This window comes from Chiloscyllium plagiosum, unplaced genomic scaffold (assembly GCF_037043375.1).
Source record: "Chiloscyllium plagiosum isolate Xiang-an unplaced genomic scaffold, Cpla_swu_hap1 HiC_scaffold_15, whole genome shotgun sequence".
NCBI classification, from domain to species: Eukaryota; Metazoa; Chordata; class Chondrichthyes; order Orectolobiformes; family Hemiscylliidae; genus Chiloscyllium; species Chiloscyllium plagiosum.
This window is the reverse complement of record NW_028270153.1, coordinates 70,784,142-70,805,733: the sequence shown is the minus strand read 5'-3', so window position 1 is coordinate 70,805,733 and position 21,592 is coordinate 70,784,142. Positions and strand designations below refer to the sequence as shown.

Sequence of the window (21,592 nt, the reverse complement as noted above, 5' to 3'; positions counted from 1 at the left end):
TAGAGACCAAGAGATGAGTCTCATGGTTGACTTCCCATTGTCTATCCAATGAGCTTCATTCTGTTTCAGTCTGGTTTCGGCTAGCTCTGCATATAAAAAGAAGCAAGCACAACACCAGGTAGTCAACTGAAGGAATTGGCTGATGTATTGATGAAGCTTTACACAGTTTTCACTTTGTACTGTAATGATCAATACCATATGTCTTTGCTGAAGCATGTCCACCTGACCCCTGGCCAGCACTGAATTAGAATGCTGTGATCGACATAAAACTGGATTCCTGTTGTGAGCAATGTTAACTGGAAGACCAGAGTTGTGCCGAGAATCTACACCTTTGTGGCCTGCCCCCAGCAAAACAAAAATTGGTGACTTTTAATCCAAACTGAGAATAACATTTTGAAAGTGGCGAGCGGGCCCCAAACTGTTCTCAGCACGTTTTGCAATTATAGACGTTGGAGGCAAAGTCATGTCTGATTTAGTGTTTTTCATAAGATTTAGTCAGAAGGATTCACTCCAAACTGTTTGTAGGTAGCATTGTATATTAAACTTATTAGTGCACAATATAAGGTTAGATTACTAGCTGACAGCTTTAGAAGCACAGCACGTCATGGTACTGTGTAACATTAAGATAGAATCAATTAAATACAGCACTATCCCATTAAAGTTCAGATAATGCTCAAGTAAGCCCTGTAAGCATGTGGTCTGAAAAGACATATCCTGTGGACAGTTAATAGATAATTGTAAAGCAAAATTTCCATAGGTGGAGTTGAGAGTGTGGTGCTGGAAAAGCACTGCAGGTCAGGCAGCAACGTCGATACATTGATTTTCCTGCTCCTCGGATGCTACCTGACCTGCTGTGCTGTGCTTTTCCAGCACCACACTGATGACGCTGATCTCCAACATCTGCAGTCCTCACTTTCTCCTTTCCATAGATGGGCACATGTTTGTAAATCCCTGACTTCTGTTGTTGATAAAGTGAGGGAAGAGGTTAACATAATGTCATAGCGGTGACTGGAGATGTCAGTAGATTGTGTTTGTATTTTCACTTTGCCACACCAGAATTTAATTAGCTGGTTACAGTAAACACTTGAGTTTTTTTTTCAGGGTCATGAATATTTCAATCCACAGAAGAAGAATTACATCTTCCTGCGCAATGCTGCGGAGGAGCTGAAACCCAGGAACAAGAAAGGGTGAGTGCTACAAATAGGCTTACTGCAGACAGTGAGCTAATTCCTGCATATCCAGAGGGAGGGATGGACTTACTGCCGTGCCCAGTGGGGGGTGGAGTTAGTATTCTGTTTATTTCCACAAATCCATAGTGCTATATTTCTCTCTTCTGCAATTGATACACTAAAATGGGCAAAGAGATGGTGGAAATTGGTGATTGTTTCCCCTTTTAAGTCAACCAGGTCCCGACTCATTAACGGATCAAATCCAAATCAGGAAAACTACTTGGATTACTTGAGTTCATTCATCTGGATGTGAAGCCTCTCAGTGCCCTCAAATTAAATGAGATCTTCAGCCTCATTAACGCTGAGATTATTTGCTACTTTGTCTTACTCAATTCTGAAAGTCAACAGGTTTGGAAAATTTATGAGCTTATAGTTCATTGACAGCTAAATACTCAAAGTACCAAGGTCTATTAGATTCGGTAACTTAGGATATTTGTTAGTTAATGGGAACATGAGTTTCAGTATGGTTCCTGAGGATCCTAGGTGCATGTAATGACTGTCCTTGATACCAAGACAACATTTGACTGAGTGTGGCAAGTTTTAAGTCGCTGGGAATGGGGGGTGGTGGGAAAGAGAATCTTCATACCTTAAACAAAGGAAAACGGTTGCAATGCTTGATGCTTAAGATATTATTGCAGCAGTTTCTCAGGGGTGCCTCCTGGACAATGAAGCAGTCCATACCCATGTGCAATAAGATGTGAACAACATCCAGGTGGCAAGTAACATTTGTGCCATCAAGTGACAGGTAGTGAGAGAATCTAACCACCTCCCCTTGATGCTTGTCGTTAAAGCCCTTACTATATAGGGACTATCAGTAACTGGAAAGTGAACTGGACCAGCCACAGAAATATAGGAACAATGAGCAACTCACCTCTGAACTCTCCAAAGCCATTTCACCACGGTGAGGCACCAATCAGAAGCATGATGGATATTTTCAACTCATGTGGATGAATGTAGTTTCAATAATACTTGAAGAACTCTCACCATTCAGGACAAAGCAGTACATTTCAAACAGCATCATGTGTACACCTTAAATATTCATTCCTTCCCCACTGGCAGTACACAGCCTACAAATGCACAACGGCAATTTGCCAACTGTCCTTCAATAGCACTTTCCAAACCTATCATCTTTACCAAGTAGAAAGATAAGAGCAACAGATATATGGGAACACCACACCAGCACGTTTCCCTCCAAGCCACACAATCCAGACTTGGAAATATATTGTCATTTCTTCACTGTTGCTGGGTCAAACTACTGGAATTGCAGACCTAACAGACCTGTATCACATGGACTGCAATCCAGACACTCTGGATTAGTGTTCCAAGGAAGTTTGAAACCATTGTTAATTGTTGTAATCACTCATCTGCTTCACTAATGTTCTTTAGGGAAGACATGATGTGGAAGTGCCAGTGTTGGACTGTAGTGCAAAAAGTCAGTAGTGACATGATACCAAATCCAGAGTCTCTGGATTAATAGTCTAGCGCTACTATCTCTAGGTCACCCCTCCCCTCTTACGTTTTCAGTTATCTTAGAGCATTTAGAAATACTTTGTTTTTGAACTGTAGTCACTGCTGCAATGTAGGGAACCATTCAACTTGTGTATAGCAAGCTGCCAGAAACAGCAATACAGTAAAGATTAGATAACATGATGTTGGTTGAAAGATAAATATTGACATGGATATGAGGAGAATTTCCTGCTCCTGTTCAGAATAGCAGAGTGATAGAGTAATATGGCTTGGAAACAGACCTTTCAGCCCAAACTGATTCGTGCTGACCATGGTGCCCACTCAGCTAGTTCCAATTGCCCACATTTGGTCCATATCGCTCTAAACCCTTTCCATCATGTACCTATTCAAATGTTTTTAAAATATTGCTATTGTAGCTGCCTCAACCATTTTCTCTGGTATTCCATTCCATACATACACCACTCCCTGCGTGAAGAAATTGCCCCTCAGATCGTTCTTAAATCATTCCCCTCTCACTTTAAACCTATGCCCTCTAGTTTTCAATTCCCCATCCCTAGGAAAAAGACTGTATACATGCATCCCATCTATGCCCCTCATGATTTTATACCCCTCAATAAGGTCACCCCTCATTCTTCTACGTTCCAAGGAATAAAGTCCTATCCTGGCCAACTTCTTCCTATAACTCGAGCCTACTAGTCCTGGCAACATCCTCATAAGTCTTCTTTGCATTGTTTTTCCAGTTTAACTTTGTCTTTCCAATAACAGGGTGACCAAAACTATGCACAATACTCCAAATGTGGCCTCACCAACAACTTATACAACTACAACATAATGCCCCAAAATCCTATGGGTGAGTGCCGAACCAGAGGACACAGCTTAAAAATACAGGGTAGACCATTTAGGACAGAGATGAGGAGAAACTTCTTCACCCAGAGAGTGGTGGCTGTGTGGAATACTCTGCCCCAGAGGGCAGTGGAGGCCCAGTCTCTGGATTCATTTAAGAAAGAGTTGGATAGAGCTCTCAAGGATTGTGGAATCAATGGTTATGGGGATAAGGCAGGAACAGGATACTGATTAAGGATGATCAGCCATGATCATAATGAATGGTGGCGCAGGTTTGAAAGGCAGAATGGCCTACTCCTGCACCTATTATCTATTGTCTATGCTTAATGCACCAGCGGTGAATGCCAGCATGCTAAACACCTTTGTCACCACCCTGTCTATCTGTGACATTGCTTTCAAAGAACTATGTCATTGTACTCCTAAATTCCTCTGTTCCACAACACCCCTGAGGACCTTACCATTTACAGTGTAAGACCTCCCTTGGTTTGACTTTCCAAAGTGCAACACCTCACACTTTAAAGCATGAGATCCGTTACTCCCCCTCAGAGGGTAGACATGATCCTGAGGTTTTCAGGGACTTGTGGACTTTATAGGGGCTGGAATGTATCATCACCCAGTAACACTTTTCATTTTTAGAATCATAGAATCCCTACAATGTGGAAAGAGGCCATTTGGCCCAGCGAGTCTGCACCAACCCTCTGAACCCTCACCCTATACCCATACCTCATATTTGCCATGGTTAATTCATCTAACATGCACATCCTTGGACACGGAGGCAATGTAGCATGGCCAGTCCACCTAACCTGCACACCTTAGGACTGTGGGAGAAAACCAGAGTACCCAGCAGAAACTCAGACATGGGGAGACTGTGCAAACTCTACATAGATGGTCGCCCAAGGCTGGGATTGAACCCAGGTCCCTGGTGCTTTGTGGTAGCAGTGCTAACCGCTGAGCTACATACTGTCTACTTGATTTTGATACGTTTTTGTTGGCCATGACTTTTTTTTTGAAGTTTAAAGCATTATTGTTCATCTAGAAAGAATAGAAATTACTTTAGTTTTGTCTATTATTTTAAAGACTGCACTTCTGACAGTACAGCACTCCCTCAGTGCTGCACTGTAGTGTCCACTTGACTGGAACAGGGACACCCTGAAGTACTGAAGAGGCAGAAACCCCTGAGTTAGATGAGTTAAGGGCATTACCTTCATTACACGGTCTCAAGCTCATTCCAAGTGCGAGTATCCTTCCTGTGCTGAACCTCTATATCTCACTCAAAAAAACCCAAAGAACTGCAGGTACTAGAAATCTGAAACAAAAATTGAAATTGCTGGAAAACTTCAGTAGGACTGGCAGTTCTGAAGAAGGGTTGCTGGACCTGAACTGTTAACTCTGTTAATCTCCCCAGAGACCTTCTGAGTTTTTCCAGCAATTTATGGTTTTGGCATTATATCCTAATACTAAGTCTAATATGCAGTGTTAGAATGTAGATGTGTATTCATGCCCAGATCCTGTTTCCAGTTCTCCTGATTTGTTATGTGAAATGGTCACCAATCCTTGGTGTAAAATTTATGGTGTAAGCATTTTATGAAACTGGTCTGTTCTCAAGCATTGATATTTCTTTCCTATTTTACTTCAATTATTTTGTAAATATTTTTACTGGGACAGTGCCCTCATCAGAGTAAACTGACAATGAAATGTTAAAGACTAATGGTGTGATGGAATTCAAGATGTGAACCCAGAATAATTATTTAATGACTGTATGAGGGTTCACCCTGCAGTTCACTGACATGTGCACACAAAAAAGGATCTGGGCCTAATATTTTCCATATCAGTGGCCTGGTCTCAGCTGTGGTGGTAATGTTAGAGATGGATTGAGGCACAGCTAAGGCCTGGGAAGGGGGTTGCAATTAACAATCACCAGAGCTCGAGCTCATTGGCAAAGTAATCTGTCAGTTTGAATCCCGTATTCCCAATTCCTCCGCCTCCGCAGAACACACCAGATGGCCTCCTTCTTTAGAGACCGCAATTTCCCTTCCTACGTGGTTAAAGATGCCCTCCAATGCATCTCGTCTACATTCCGCCCTCAGACCCCACCCCTCCAACCGTAACAAGGACAGAACGCCCCTGGTGCTCACCTTCCACCCTACCAACCTTCGCATAAACCAAATCATCCGCTGACATTTCCGCCACCTCCAAAAAGACCCCACCACCAGGAATATATTTCCCTCCCCACCCCTTTCCGCCTTCCGCAAAGACCGTTCCCTCCGTGACTACCTGGTCAGGTCCACGCCCCCCTACGACCCACCCTCCCATCCTGGCACTTTCCCCTGCCACCGCAGGAACTGTAAAACCTGCGCCACACCTCCTCCCTCACCTCTATCCAATGCCCTAAAGGAGCCTTTCACATCCATCAAAGTTTTACTTGCACATCCACTAATATCATTTATTGTATCCGTTGCTCCCGATGCGGTCTCCTCTACATTGGGGAGACTGGGCGCCTCCTAGCAGAGCGCTTTAGGGAACATCTCCAGGACACCCACACCAATCAACCAAACCGCCCCGTGGCTCAACATTTCAACTCCCCCTCCCACTCTGCCGAGGACATGGAGGTCCTGGGCCTCCTTCACCGCTGCTCCCTCACCACCAGACGCCTGGAGGAAGAACGCCTCATCTTCCGCCTCGGAACACTTCAACCCCAGGGCATCAATGTGGACTTCAACAGCTTCCTCATTTCCCCTTCCCCTACCTCATCCTAGCTTCAAACTTCCAGCTCAGCACTGTCCCCATGACTTGTCCGGACTTGTCCGACCCGCCTAGCTCCTTTTCCACCTATCCACTCCACCCTCTCCTCCCTGACCTATCACCTTCATCTCCTCCTCCACTCACCCATTGTACTCTATGCTACTCTCTCCCCACCCCCACCCTCCCCTAGCTTATCTCTTCACGCTTCAGGCTCACTGCCTTTATTCCTGATGAAGAGCTTTTGCCCGAAACGTCGATTTCGAAGCTCCTTCGATGCTGCCTGAACTGCTGTGCTCTTCCAGCACCACGAATCCAGAATCTGGTTTCCAGCATCTGCAGTCATTGTTTTTACCTACCTGAATGGTCAGTGTCCAATGCAGCCATCCTGGAGCATAGGACATCGTGAACAATAGACTAATCAATAATGATTGCTATTGTTCTAAACAGCAGATTCATCTGCTGAGTAGAACACGCCAGATTCCTAGTTCTTCCTTTCATATATGGTTTTGTTTCTGTTTGGGAGTTGTAAAGTTCTGCTGACTTCATGTCTGGCTGGAACACACGATATCTAGTGCTTCTCCATTACTTTAACCCCCATAAGCCCTTCCTCACAGCCTCCCCTGATGGTGGGGGCTTTCCTCAGCCCTCTTCCTTGGTTGTCGCCTACGCCATGGCAGCCAGTGTTTGATTAGATTAGATTAGATTACATTACAGTGTAGAAACAGGCCCTTCGGCCCAACAAGTCCACACCGACCCGCCGAAGCGAAACCCACCCATACCCCTACATTTACCCCTTACCTAACACTACGGGCAATTTAGCATGGCCAATTCACCTGACCCTGCACATCTTTTGGACTGTGGGAGGAAACCGGAGCACCCGGAGGAAACCCACGCAGACACGGGGAGAACGTGCAAACTCCACAGAGTGCAACTTTCCACCTTCACAGCTCCTGAACTCTTCCTCCAATGATATTAATCTCCAAACTTCCCAAACTGAGCCAGTAAGTAAGCCAGACACAAAGAATACCACAGAAAGAGGCTCAGTGCAGCTTCAAGTAAATTTCAAGGTCAATACAACTATTAGATCAATGTGAAACTTTGTTAATTATTGTAGTTAGATACAGAATGTGTCAATTTTCATTTACCATATGGTTAATGTAATCTAATGATTTTACTGGTGGGCTCATAACCCTGAATTAATGTGCTTAAATCTATCACCCTTAGTTTGTGAAATATGATTTGATAAATCTGGCTGTTTGTGGACTAAAATGCAGTCACAGTCACAAACACTACTGATTTGCTTGGAAAACTGCTTCAATGCAATCAGCCATCTTACTGGGCTACATGTAACTTAGTTCAACACTGTTAATGGAGTTAGGTCACTCACGGATGGGCAGTGACTACTATATTACCATAAACAAGCAAAATAAAACCTTGTATGGAGGACATGCAGTACCTCACACAATATTCCTCAACAGCCTTTGTAAACAGTGCTGAGACACAAATCATGTAAGGTTTGGGAGCACATCATAAAACATAAATGAAAGCAGAAAACCTGCTGGTCATGATCAAAGGTGTCCTGTGTTTTGAATTACAAGATGACATTGGACACCTGTCATGTCATGCTCCAGTTTCTACTTAAAAGGGAAAGGAGACATAGAGTTGGATTTTGCCAAGTTTTGTGCACCCCATTATCAGGACTGAGCAGTCAGCATCTTCCCCTTCCTTAAAAGTCTATCAAGTATCAGGCTGAGAGAGGAAGGAAACTCAGGATGAAAAAACAACCCACTTCAGGCCCCTCCTTCAGTGTGAAATCATCTTGGAGTAGGCAAATGCAAGGTCAGTGTTATTTAAACACAGCTCTGTGGATCTGTCCCTGTTTCCCTTCTCTGGCAAGCAGGACAGGGGCGAAATTGAGGGCTGCAGATGCTGGAGAACAGAGTGTAGATTAGAGTGGTGCTGGAAAAGCACAGGAGGTCAGGCAGCATCTGAGGAGCAGGAAAATCGACATTTCAGGCAAAAGCCCTTCATCAGGAATGAGGGGGCCTAGTCTGTCTCTCCTTGGCTCTGCTTCTTAATCAGAAGGGTATAAAAGGTTTTGTTTGTTAGCTCTACTTGTTGGCACTTTGTAAGAGGTCATTTTTACCACTAATTTTTAAAATTATGGATCTATTGCTTTGATTAATTTTTGTTCAGGTTGCTGTTTTCTTCAAAATCTTAACTCGTTTTTTGGAAATCCCTGTTTAATCTGCCACAGCTAGTCTCAGTCAGCAGCTGTGGGACTTTGGCTGAAAGGGGATTGAGAGGCTCACAAGAACTGTGTTGCTTTTTGGAGTGTTGGGGAAAAAGAGGTATTTTTAATCCTGTAGAAATGGGATGGTTTGGAAATGCTCAGCAGATTAGTCAGCCTCTGTACAGAGAAACAGAGGTCATAGAACTGTACAGCACAGAAACAGACCTTTCGGTCCAACTCATCCATGCTGACCTGATATCCTAAATAAATCTAGTCCTATTTGCCACCATTTGGCCTATATCCCTCTAAACTTTTCCTATTCACATAACCGTCTAGATGTCTTTTAAATATTGCAATTGTATCCACGTCCTCTGGCAGCTCATTCCATACACGCACCACCCTCTAAGTGAAAAGGTTGCCCCTTAGGTTCCTTTTATATCTTTCTCCTCTCATCTTAAACCTATGCCCTCTAGTTTTGGACTTCCTAACCCAGGGAAAAGATTTTGCCTATTTACTCTATCCATGCCCCTCATGATATTATAAACCTCTTTAAGATCACCCCTCAGCCTCCGACACTCCGGATAAAACAGCCCCAGCCTATTCAGCCTCTGTCTATAGCTCAAATCCTCCAAGCCTGGCAACATCCTTGTAAATTTTTTCTGAACCCTTTCAAGTTTCACAACATCCTTCCGATAGGAAGGAGACAAGAATTGCACACAATATTCTGAAAGTGGCCTAGCTAATGTCCTGTACAGGTGCAACATGACCTCCCAACCCCAATACCCAATGCATTGACCAGTACAAGCAAGCATACCAAATTCCTTCTTCACTATCCTGTCTACCTCTGACTCCACTTTCAAGGAACTATGAACCTGCACTCCTCTGCCTCTGGCCTATCTGATCAAGGTCCCATTGTACTCTGAGGTGATTAACCTTCGCTATGCACTACATCTCCAATTTTGGTGTCACCTCCACTCGTGGATCAATAATGCACTGATTAGACATCTCAGTGGTCTACGTAAAGATCTATCACTTCGTCAGAATTGGAGAATTTGGAATTGATGTCTTTAGGGCTTCCCTGATGTGTATGTTGGTCAGGATTAATCACCCAAGCTGCTGTATAATAGAAAATCACTTAGCACAGTGTCATCTTAAGAGTCAACATTTGTTTTCATTTATTCACGGGATTAGGGTGTTGCTGGTTAGGCCAGCATTCATTACTCATCCTTAGTCCAGAGGTAATGCCTTCAGGTGAAGGGGATCAAAATACACATCTCAATAGTTCCTCATGATTATAGTAGTTGTCTGGTAACTGGAATTAATGTGGTTAAAACTATCATGCTTAATTTGTGAGATAGGAGTCAAATAACCTGACTGCTTGTGGCTTAATACTACAGTTCTTGTTAGATCTGCTAACTCTTCCCAGCCTGAATTATTTCCCCCCACCATCTCCAAAGTCCTAACACTCATGGTTCAAACACCTAAAGTGAGTCACCATTTTAACAGTTTGATTTTTTTCTTCAAAAGACGTGGAGTTGGTGATATCCGTTCTTGAGTTGAAGAATGCACAGTAAGTATGTGTATCATCTCTCTGTGCCACAGCACCAGACACTGCTCTGATCTTCCATCTGGCAGAGCCACCATTGGCACAGCACCTCTTTGGCCTAACTTTATTAGTCACCTGTGGGTCTTTTGAGCAAGTTCTCTGGGAGTTTCATGGCTGTCTGCCTTTACTGGTATTGGGGATAACTAACAGTGTCAATATTACTATGGCCAAGTCCACTTCACACCTGGCACAATAAAAATTCAAAGCACCTTTTACTGCACCCCTTGGTTTTATTCCAATTCAAAACAGTTCACTCCTCTTTAGAGAATGTTTTCTACTTCTGTACTATCCCTAAAGAATTTAAATGATGTCTAAATAAGTACATTTAACAAATAACAGACTTAGATCTATATAGTAACTTCCATAACAACATGCCTTATATGTACTAAATGACTGTTGAAGATCATTAGTAATGTGATGCAGGAAGTGTGAAAGACACAGCATTAAAAGAATGTGCTAGTGGAGTGACTTGAATTAAAGAGTGGATGGAAATCTGTGAGGAACATAAACCTGTTAGGCTGAGTCGACATTCTGTGTAATTCACTGTTACTGACATGTTCATTCACAGATTACAGAGAGATTGGGAAAATGCCATCCCTATGCAACTGGACAATCTTGAAATTGGCATTGGGCTTTTAAATACAAGAGATTATCAGGTTGAATCTCCTTTGCAGTTCTCCCACTCCATTGAATTTAATTCTCTTCAGAAATGAGGGAAAATTTCTATCAAATCTGTGGTGAAGTTACCTTGACAAAGTTTGGAAGTATATGCAGAAGAAATTCACCCCTCTTAACATTGACTGAAATCAATGCCACCTCTAGTCTAGAAGAGCATAATACTGACATGTAGTGTTAATTTAGCTTGGCAAGAGAGGTTTGTCCCCAAGAATGGGGAAAAGGATTAGCTAGCGGCTCTAATACTGTTGATGTCATTTTCTCCTTTTCAGGATTTGAACATGCGATTTTGGTGATTTTCAAAACCACTTCAGCGACAGAGCCATCAGAGAAAGACATTTTAACTTGTGGAGCCATAGCTACAGCTGCTGCCTTGATCTATGTTGCTCTTGCTGTTTCCTTGGACCACACAGCATGCCTTGTTTCGTATATTTTCCCATAATAAAATTTTCACTTAATTATTTGGTTGTTTTTAAAACGTGAAGACAACAGGAAAGAGAATTCAACTGTGCCTTGTTCTATGCCAAGACAGTGCCCATCACTAGAGCGACAGCAGGTGTGCCCTTACACAGGTAACAGGAGCCAAGTAGGAATTTCACCTCATTAAGCACAGACTATTGAGAATGGCACTCTAGGAGTCAGTTGCTGTTTGACTCTGTTCACAGGATACCTGCTGCTGTGTTGTTTTGATAATTTAAAATGAAGGTGACCATACTTGTTAATTAAAATGAGTCAAAAGATTCAGTTGCAACCCAAAGTTACATTTTAGATTAGATTAGATTAGATTACTTACAGTGTGGAAACAGGCCCTTCGGCCCAACAAGTCCACACCGCCCCGCCGAAGCGCAACCCACCCATGCCCCTACATTTATCCCTTACCTAACACTACGGGCAATTTAGCATGGCCAGTTCACCTGACCTGCACATCTTTGGATGGTGGGAGGAAACCGGAGCACCCGGAGGAAACCCACGCAGACACTGGGAGAACGTGCAAACTCCATGCAGGCAGTCGCCTGAGGCGGGAATTGAACCCGGGTCTCAGGCGCTGCGAGACAGCAGTGAGGTTGGCACAATGGCAAACCACCATCTTCAAAAACTCTTTTCTGTGGTTCAAATTAAAGTATTCGTTCTGCAATGGCAGAGCCTAGAATGGATAGATTTCACAATGGGCATCCTAGCTGATTCTAGTCCTTTACTCACCTAATTTCACAGGAAACAGATTTTAAAAATGGGTAAAAGAAACATCTGCCCACTTTGATTCACTCACTCAATGACCTTAAAGCCTTCCACCAGGTTGGTGTGTACGTTGTCATAGTTTCATACAGCACAGTAACAGACCCTTCATTCCAACCAATCCAGGTCGAACATAATCCCAAACTAAACTAGTCCTACCTGCCTGCTCCCTGGCCAGTATCCCTCCAAGAAACTTGATGTAGTAAGAGGTAATGGTACTCATGCCATGATGCAGTTGGCAATTTAATGTTTCACTGGTGCAGATGTCTCGTGGAACTGTGGTGAAATTTAATCAACTTTTCCTCATATTTCTAAAAATGCTCAAGTTTACAGATTTCTGACCCTTGTACCTCTAACATTGCTCCACTGCTGAAATTTTGATGTCTTCTGCACTCCTTGCTGCCCTAACCTAAATTTAACCATTATTTCATATGCAGTATATCTCTCAATGGTTTTGTACTGCAGGAACATTCAGTGAGCTGCAACTGTGGATGTAGAGACAAAACGCTTGGGAACTTTGGTCAGTTATGTTGTTTTGTGACAAATGCAAATGAGATGACAGCATTGCAGAGAATATGCAGAGCTTGATGCTGTTAGTTACAAGACAATAAACAGTCACTTAATCAAGAAAGTGTTGGTTGTTTAGCTGCCAAACGCTTTGCTAATAATACAGGACCTTGGGATGAGAAAAAGTTCATCTGTGTTGTATCTTTCACGTCTTGGAATATCCCAAAATGCTTTTATAGTCAATGAAGTACTTTTGAAGTGTTGTCATTGTTTAGTGTAGGAGGTGGTGCAGCAAGTTTGTATGCACCCTCAGCAACAAGATAATGATTTCACTTCTTTTTCAATCAAGGTTGGGGGAGCAGGGGAGGTGAAATATTATTCAGCTGGGTACTGGAGAGAATGTCCATGCTTTTCATTGGTGACCCAAGATCTTTTATATCTGCCTGCCCTGTCAGGTAGGAGCTTTGTTTAATATCTTATTTGAAAGATGACACCTCCAACAATGACTGTTTGCAGCTCCACATGTATCATCTTGGAGTATCCTTGATAGAGCTCAAACTTCACAGCAATGTGTCCCAATATAACAAGACACTTGCTCTTGAAGACCAGTGTTTCCAATGGCTGAAGGGTCAATGAGTAAGGTCACAATATTAAGGTTGACAAATTAATCAGATATGGTATAAGGAAAAATCTTTAGGTTAGGATTTGGAATGGTGGTTGATGCAGATTGGCTATTTGCCCTCAAATAGGAAATAGATAAGTACTTGAAGGGGGAACAAACATGACAGGGATATGGGAATGTAAAGGGGAATGGGACTAACTAGATTGTTCTCCAAAATAGCCAGCATTGATTTGATGGGCTAAATGGTCTCCATCAGTGTTTTCTGATGTTGATGATGATGGTGGGATGTCATTTAAATGTATGACACTAGGTGGTAGCCTAACATAGAATTTGCCATGTGACACATTCAGTTAAAGCTGTAATTGTGTAAATATCCATTGTTGGATTATATGTCTGAGAGAAACTATTGACACAGGCACATTCCCCATCTCAATAAAAGTTCAAAGTGAAATATTGAATAAAATTATGTGCACAGTAATGTTTTTACTGAATCCCTGCACTTACACACACACACACACACACTCTCACTACTGCTGTGTAGCAGCAGTTGGTTGGAGGGGAGGGGGTATAAAATGTTTTTAGACATATATCCAGGAGATTTACAGGGGACTAACTCAGCCTGTAGCCAGCCAACTCAATGTTCTGGAAAGAAAGCTCCAAGACACAGAGCCAAATTGCGAATTCCCCGGGCAAAATAATTGCCTCCTACACATTTACGGACTTCCAACTTCCCTCGTGTTCCTGTAATACTTTGCATGATCATGTCAGTTTCAAAAATCCATTTTTGTATTAACTGCAGGAAAATAATGAGTTCCAGCCATTCTGTTAATAATAGAACTCTGCCATGTGCAGTGAAACAACTGCAAGAATAGAGGATGGGTTAATAGTAAGGAAGCAGAGGTTGAGAAGAATGGGGTATTTTCAGGCTATGAAGAGTGGACTGCCACCAGATTTGAGGCCTTGGTTATTTTCTAATCTATTTACATGTCTTCAACAGAGACTAAGTTGTCGGCCAATCCAAACTAGTTGAGAATGTAAGCTGTGAGGAGGAAACAGAAAATATGCCTTCGAAGCAACACAGTAAAGATTCACAAGATTGTTCTCTGGGATAAAAGAGTTTACCTGTGATGAGAGGCTGAGTAAATTAGCCCCACATTTTCTGGAGTTTTGAGAATGAGAGGTGGGATTTATTGAAGCGTGCAAGTTTACAAAGAGATTTGAGGGGGCAACTCTCAAGATTAGACAAAGCCTGAAGCAAGGAGACATAACTGAAGGGTTATGAATATCTATAATGCTGTACTCCAGAGAGTTATGGAAGCTTTGCTATTGAACACACTTATGGCTGAAATAGGTGGACTTTTAGTTGTTCGTAGATGAGAGATATAGGGAGTGGGTAGGAACTGGAACTGAGGTAGATCAGTCGTACTTGCATTGAGTGGCAGAGCAGTTTTGAGTAGCCTTCTAGTCTACTTTTGTTTTCTATAAGAGGAGTAATATTCTTACATTTCTCTTTTGCTGTACCCCTTTAAATGGTGTGTATTGGCCATTAGTTATATTGTTTCTCACAAGAGGAAGCATTCTCTCCATCAAAGTTATCCATAATTTCACAAGTCTCTAATAGGTCACCCAGTAATCTCTTTTAAGAAAGAAGAGGCCCAGTTTGCCAGTTCCTTTGGTGATGTATATACCCACATGTTTCTGACGTCATCCTGGTAAATCTCTGCACATGTCAGTGATTCTCTTATATTGTTTCAATTAAGTAGTGGCCAGAATTGAAGATACTTTTCCAAGTGTAGTCTAACCAAGATTTGATATAGATTTAGCATAATTACCCTATTTTCCAATTCTATGCCTCCTGATTAAAGCATTGTGTTTTTTATAAGACCTTACTAATTTTTGGTGCAACCTTTAGTGATTTGTACTCATAAGATCCTTTTGTTCCTCTGACCTCAGCAACGTTCCAAGCGTTAAGTGGCCTTATTCTTCCTACCAAAACAAACTACTCTTTTTCTCTTTTGAACTTAGTTTGCTAATTACATGGTCATAGAGTCATAAAATCCTACAGCCCAAACTAGTCCATGCCGACCAAAATGTCCATCCACTCTAACCTAATTTCCCTGCACTTCTAATCCTTTCTTATCCAGTTAAAAATCACACAACACCAGGTTATAGCCAACTATCACCTGATGAAGGAGCGATGCTCCGAAAGCTAGTGTGCTTCCAATTAAACCTGTTGGACTATAACCTGGTGTTGTGTGATTTTTAACTTTGTACACCCCAGTCCAACACCGGCATCTCCAAATCTTTCTTATCCAGGTATTTGTCCAAATGCCTTTTAAATGTTGTTAATGTACCCGCCTCAACCACTTCTGCAGGCAGCTCATTCCATATGCATACCACCCACTGTGTAAAAAAGTTGCCTCCCAGGTTCACTTTTAGTCTTTCCTCTCTAACATTAAACTAATGCCCTCTAGTCCTCAATTCCCCAACCCTGGGAAAAAGACTGAGTACATTCACCCTATCCTTGCCTCTCATGATCTTGAACATCTCTGTAATGTTCCACCTCCGTCATCTATGCTCTAAAGAAAATAAGTCCTAGCTTGTCCAGCATCTTCCTATAACTCAGACCATTGAGTCCATGCAACATCATTCTGTAAACTTATTAATATTCTCCTGCAAACTTTGCAGCCTTCCTCTATTCACCCAAATTGGTGTCATTTGCAAATTTAGAAATTTTGTTTCTAGAAGGGGAATTATCATTAGTGGTGACCCTCACACTAATATTTAGAGAGCTCATCTTTCCTGAATGCCTTGTTTTCAGGAATAGTTAGTGACCACTGCTACCCTTTAGCCAGGTGACCAATATTGCTGCATCATATCTTCCTTCTGTATTTCTCTCTGAACCTGACTGCCCATAATCCTCTTGACACATACCCACACACACACACCAAACCTCTATCATGGACCCTGAGACCACCCCTGCTGGAACACGGATCAAACCCTGAACTGTTGGCACCTACCTGACCCATTCTGATCACCCAGACAAGTGAACCAACCATTCTCAGCCTCCCTGGAGTCTGGATTACCATGGCAAATACACTTCACATGTTCACTGCAGCCTGTGGATAGTAATGGCAGAGGCTCCAATTAATCTCCATCACATCATCAACAGAAATCTCACTCTTACCACCTGCTGTTGATAAAATTTATGAATTGAAACTCCACCTGGTTGCATTGTGAATGCATCTTTCTTGGCCATGTAGTCCTGGTGTGGGACCTGAACCAGGAATGTCAGGCTCAGAGGTAGGGTCAATACCCACTGTGACACAAGACCTCTATTATTAATTCAACCAATGTAGCATCTCTTGTCAGGCCAGCATTTATTGCCTGTCCCCAGTCTCCAGTGGTGGGCTGCCTTTTGAACTGTTGCAGCCCATGTGCTGTGGGTTGATGCAAAATGCCATTAGGAAGGGAGTTCCAGCGTGTTGACCCAGCAACAATGAAGGATTGGTGTATATTTCCAAGTCAGGATGCTGAGTAGCTTGGCGTGGAACTTGTGAGCGGTGGTGTTCCTACATATCATGCTGCTCTTGTCCTTGTAGATGTTTTAGCTCTTTTTGTCCATGTTTGTCCAAGACTGTTGTAAAGTCAGCAGCTGAGTGGCCTTTGTGGAATCTGAACTGTGAGCAGGATACTCTATCGCAAGGGCTGCTTTCTAGACCAGTTGACAACCCCATCCATTACTTTACTGATGATCGAGTAGACTGGTGCGACCAAAATTTGTTGAAGAGGATTTCTTTTGTATTCATTAATGGGAAGAGGGTGTCACTGGTTAGGCCAGCATTTATTGCTCATCCATTACTGCCCAGCAGACTCTGTCAATCACATTGCTATGGGTCTGAAATAGGCCAGATCAGGTAAGGATGGCAGTTTCCTTCCCTAATGGATATTAGTGACCCATATGGGATTTTTCCAACAATCAACAATGAATTCATGGTCACGGACTCTTAATTCCAGATTTTTACAGAATTCAAATTCCATCATCTGCTGTGGTAGAATTCCTACCCAAATTCCCAGAACAATACCTGTCTCTGGATTAACAGTTGAGTAATAATACCACCATGCCATCACCTCCCCTTTAGCCATGCGTTTTGTCTATAGGACATACCTGGGCAAATTTACACATTGTTGAGTAGGTGTCAGTGTTGTAATTGCAATGGAACGGCTTGGCTAGGGCTGTGGCAAGTTCGGGAGGAAAATCTTATGTACCATTGCCAGAATGTTGTCAGTGCCCATACACTTTTGTTATGATCCAAGCTAAACAAATCAGATCCCAGACTGCAATCTAGTTTCATGAATCGTACTTTGTTTAGTTTTAAGTGAGGTGGTCTCTTGCAGAAACACAAATGTATAATGCTGCCAGTTTGGATTTTTCAATAAAATAGAGATTTATTATGTAAAAGAAATTAAGATAAAATAGAATAAACCAAGTTCTTTACATACAACACAAATGCATTTTTTTCTAAACACATGGTAGAAATATAATCCCATTAGTTCGAAAAGCCCCCTTTTATTGTACTCACACCAGAGAGAATTTCCTTCTCCATTACCTCCAAAGGACTTAATTTAACTGAGTTTTGACAATCTGACAACCTCTTTCCGGAGCCTTCATACATTTCAGCTTAAATTTTCTTCGCTTCAAAGAAGCCTTTCGAGATTTTATAAGCCCTTTGAGATTTTATAAACCCTTCTTATGTGGATCGTTTACTAAACCCCTTACACTGAAGTAACCTGTTTTTAGTGATTTTAATGAGAGTCGGGGGGTAGACGTGAGTGCAGTTGCCATCATTAAGCAGAAAGTGCTGGGGAAATTTGAATGGTCTGAAGGTGGATAGGTCATCCAGACGAGATGAACTACACCCCTGAGTTCTGAAGGAGATAGCTAAGGACATTGTAAAGGTGGTGATCTTTCAGAAATCATTGGAATCAGGGAGGGTGCCAGAGGACTGGAAAATGGCTAGAGAGGAGGGAGGCAGAAAGCAGGAAACTATAGGCCAATTAGCCTGACCTCTGTCTTGATAGGATTTTAGAGTCCATTATTCAGAATGAGATTACGGAGTACTTTGAAAAATAGGGTTGAGTCAGCACAGCTTCATGAAAGGAGATCATGCCTGACAAATCTGTTAGACTTCTTTGAGGAAGTAACAAGCAAGTTAGACAAAGGTGAGCCAGTAGATGCGGTCTATTTGAATTTACAAGATACAGCACAAGGGATTGCTAAATAAGATAAAAGCATAGTGTTAGGGCAAGGTACTGGCATTGGAGAGGATTGGCTGACTGGCAGAAGGCAGAGAGTGGGGACAAAGAAGGTGGCAGTGACTAATCGAGTTCTACAGGGGTCAGTGTTGGGATCTCAATTATTAATGTTTTACATTAAAGATCTGGATTAAGGAACTGAGGACATTGTTGCTAAGTTTACAGATGACACGAAGATTGACGGAGGGACAGCTAGTGAACGAAGAGGTAGGGAGGCTGCAGAAGGATTTGGATAGGTTAGGACAGTGGGCAAAGAAGTGGTAGATGGAATACAGTGTGGGAAAGTGTGAGGTTATGCATTTTGGTAGGAAGAATATAGGCTTAGACTATTTTCTAAATGGGAAAGGTTTCAGAAATCTGAAGCACAAAGGGACTTGTTCCTAGTTCAGAATTCTCAGATCAACATGCTGATTTAGTTGGCGGTTAGGAAGGCAAACGTAATGTCAGCATTCCATTTCAAGGGAGCTAGACTACAAGAACAGGGATGTATTGTTGAAGCTGTATAAGGCTCTAGTCAGACCACATTTGGAATGTTGTGAGCTGTTTCAGGCCTGTATCTAAGGAAGGATGTGCTGGCCTTGGACGGGGTCCAAAGGAGGTTTACAGGAATGATTCCGGGGATAAAGGGCCTGGCATTTGAGGAACGGCAGAGGATCTGGGTCTGTAATTGATAGACTTTAGAAGGGGATCTGATTGAAACTTAAGGAATACTGAGAGGTCTGGATAGAGTGGATATGGGGAAGGTGTTTTCATTAGGACCTAATGACTAGGACCTGACGGCACAGCCTCAGAGTGAAAGGATGAACTTTTAGAACTGAGATGAGGAAGTATTTCTTCAGCTGGAGGGTGGCTAATCTGTAGATTGCCATAGAAGGCTGTGGAGGCCAAGTCATTGGATGTATTGAAGACAGAGATAGATAGATTCTTGATTAATAAGGGAAACAAGGGTTACAGGATGAAGGCAGAAGAATGGGGTTGAGAAACATATCAGCTATGATCAAACAGGGGAGCAGGTTTGATGGGCCGAATGGTCTAATTCTGTTCCTATATCTTATGGTCTTAAGCTATCTTCTCCTCTTCACAGGAAAAACTACTTTATATATTCAGTTTCAGTCAAGAGCCCAGCAGAACCTATCTGGTTCATTAATGTCCTTTTAGGGAGGGAAACTGCCATCATTACCTGGTCTGGCCTACATGTGACTCCAGACCCACAGCAATGTGGCTGACTCTTAACTGGCCACTGGGAAATTTGGGATGGGCAACAAATACTGGCCTAGCCAGGAAGGCCCTCATTCAAAAGCCCTTCACAAACGTCGATTTTGCTGCTCCTCGGATGCTGCCTGAACAGCTGTGCTCTTCCAGCACCACTAATCCAGAATCTGGTTTCCAGCATCTGCAGTCATTGTTTTTACCTACCTGAAATTGTAAAGCTTCAAGCTAAGCCCAAATGAAATTCCAGACTCTTCCATCTGAAAGCATAGTGCACGACACTTGTAAACTCTCCAAAAGTAAACAAAAAGCCATTAACTTCCAAACTACCTCTCAAGACTTTTTTTTACAAAACAAATCACCAGGTCCACAGAAATACTTGCAAATTAAACCCTGTCAGACACACAGAAACCCCAAAACATTCTGGAAAATACAGCGGGTCAAGGAGCATCCATGGAGAGAGCAAGCAAACATTTCGGGTCTAGATGACTCTTCATCAGAATCACCTGGACTTGAAATATTATCTTGCTCTCTCTCCATTGATGCTGCCTGACCCGCTGTGATCTCCAGCATTTGTTTTTAGTACAGGCTCCAGCATCTGCAGTAATTTGCTCCTATTGAGAAACCCATATGCCCCTAGTTCAAATCTCAAATCAAAATCAAATCTCAAAAATTATGATATCAAAATATCTATATAACTCACACACCTTACAATTCACTTCGCAGTATCCAGTGTCTTTAGCCTTTTCTTTAAATGACATGGAGTCAATCAAATTGGTTGCAATCTGGTAGCTCAGATCATTGGGATCTCAGAGGGAGACCAAGATGGATCATCCAACCATCATCTCTGGCTGAAGCTGGTTTCAAATGCTTCTGCCTTGTCTTTTGCACTAATGTGCTGAGTTCTCCCAGCTTGAGGATGGGATATTTGTGGAGCTTATGAGCTGTTCAATCATCCATCACCATTCACAAGTGAATGTGCCAGAACTGCAAAGCTTCTATCGGAAACAAAAATAGAAATTGCTGGAAAACCTCAGCAGGTCTGGCAGCATGTGTGGAGAGAAATCAGAGTTAACGTTTTTGGACCAGTGATCCTTCTTCAGAATGATTCCTGATTTCCAGCACCCGCAGTTCTTTCGGCTTTTTAGCTTGTATTTGATCCTTTGGTTGAGAGATTACTTAATCCTAACTATTACTGTTACTGCTGTTTGTCATGGAAGTCGGCCTGTTTTGTAGCTTATAGGTTGATATCTCATTTATCTGGCTACAGTATTATTTAATCTAGTTTTCGCCCAATACTTGATGCACTTTGCTCTTCCTTCTAATATGACAGTCTTGCTCCCATTCATCTACCAAACAGGTTTAACCCCTTCCCAACAGCTCTCGCCAACTACCCAATATCTACAATTGTCACCTTTCTGTTTAGTGGTGAGCCATCTGGCCCCTCCCCTCCCACAGCTACACCAAATGTCCAAGGGTTCTAAAACCCACCATTTCTGGTTTCAGTTTTTTTTGTAATTTTGCTGCATATAAATTGGCTGCAAAATGGCCTTTTTTTTGGTAAATCATTGACAAGAAGCTCTTTGGGATGCACGGGCTGCTATATAAATATATTATGTTTTGGAATGAGCATCTCAGTATGGAACGGAAAGCCATTTGTCTCATTTTACCCCTTTGGCAGATGTGGGTACTGCAGAGGCTGGAGATTAGAGTCAAGATCAGAGTGGTGCTGGAAAAGCACAGCAGGTCAGGCAGCATCCGAGGAACAGGAAAATCGATGTTTTGGGCATTTCTGATGAAGGGCTTTTGTCTGAAACGTTGATTTTCCTGCTCCTCGGATGCTGCCTGACCTGCTGTGCTTTTCCAGCACCACTCTAATCTTGACTCATCTTTCCCTCTTGTCCGTTGTT

General features: G+C 42.5%; 1 protein-coding gene and 1 long non-coding RNA gene across 2 annotated transcripts in view; one reads left to right on the top strand and one right to left on the bottom strand.

Moving 5' to 3' along the window:
* rae1 (ribonucleic acid export 1) overlaps positions 1-11,253 on the top strand; it is a 41,735-nt gene extending 30,482 nt beyond the window's left edge. Inside the window, exons 12-13 of the mRNA XM_087995020.1 lie at positions 1,102-1,187; positions 11,068-11,253. Coding sequence (XP_087851146.1) covers positions 1,102-1,187; positions 11,068-11,074 — 93 coding nt within the window. The 3' untranslated portion in view covers positions 11,075-11,253. The remainder of the gene's footprint in view (positions 1-1,101; positions 1,188-11,067) is intronic.
* LOC148147682 (uncharacterized) overlaps positions 1-16,321 on the bottom strand; it is a 59,232-nt gene extending 42,911 nt beyond the window's left edge. Inside the window, exon 1 of the long non-coding RNA XR_015759624.1 lies at positions 16,178-16,321. This is a non-coding gene — a long non-coding RNA (uncharacterized LOC148147682). The remainder of the gene's footprint in view (positions 1-16,177) is intronic.
* Between the last annotated feature and the right edge of the window lie 5,271 nt (positions 16,322-21,592).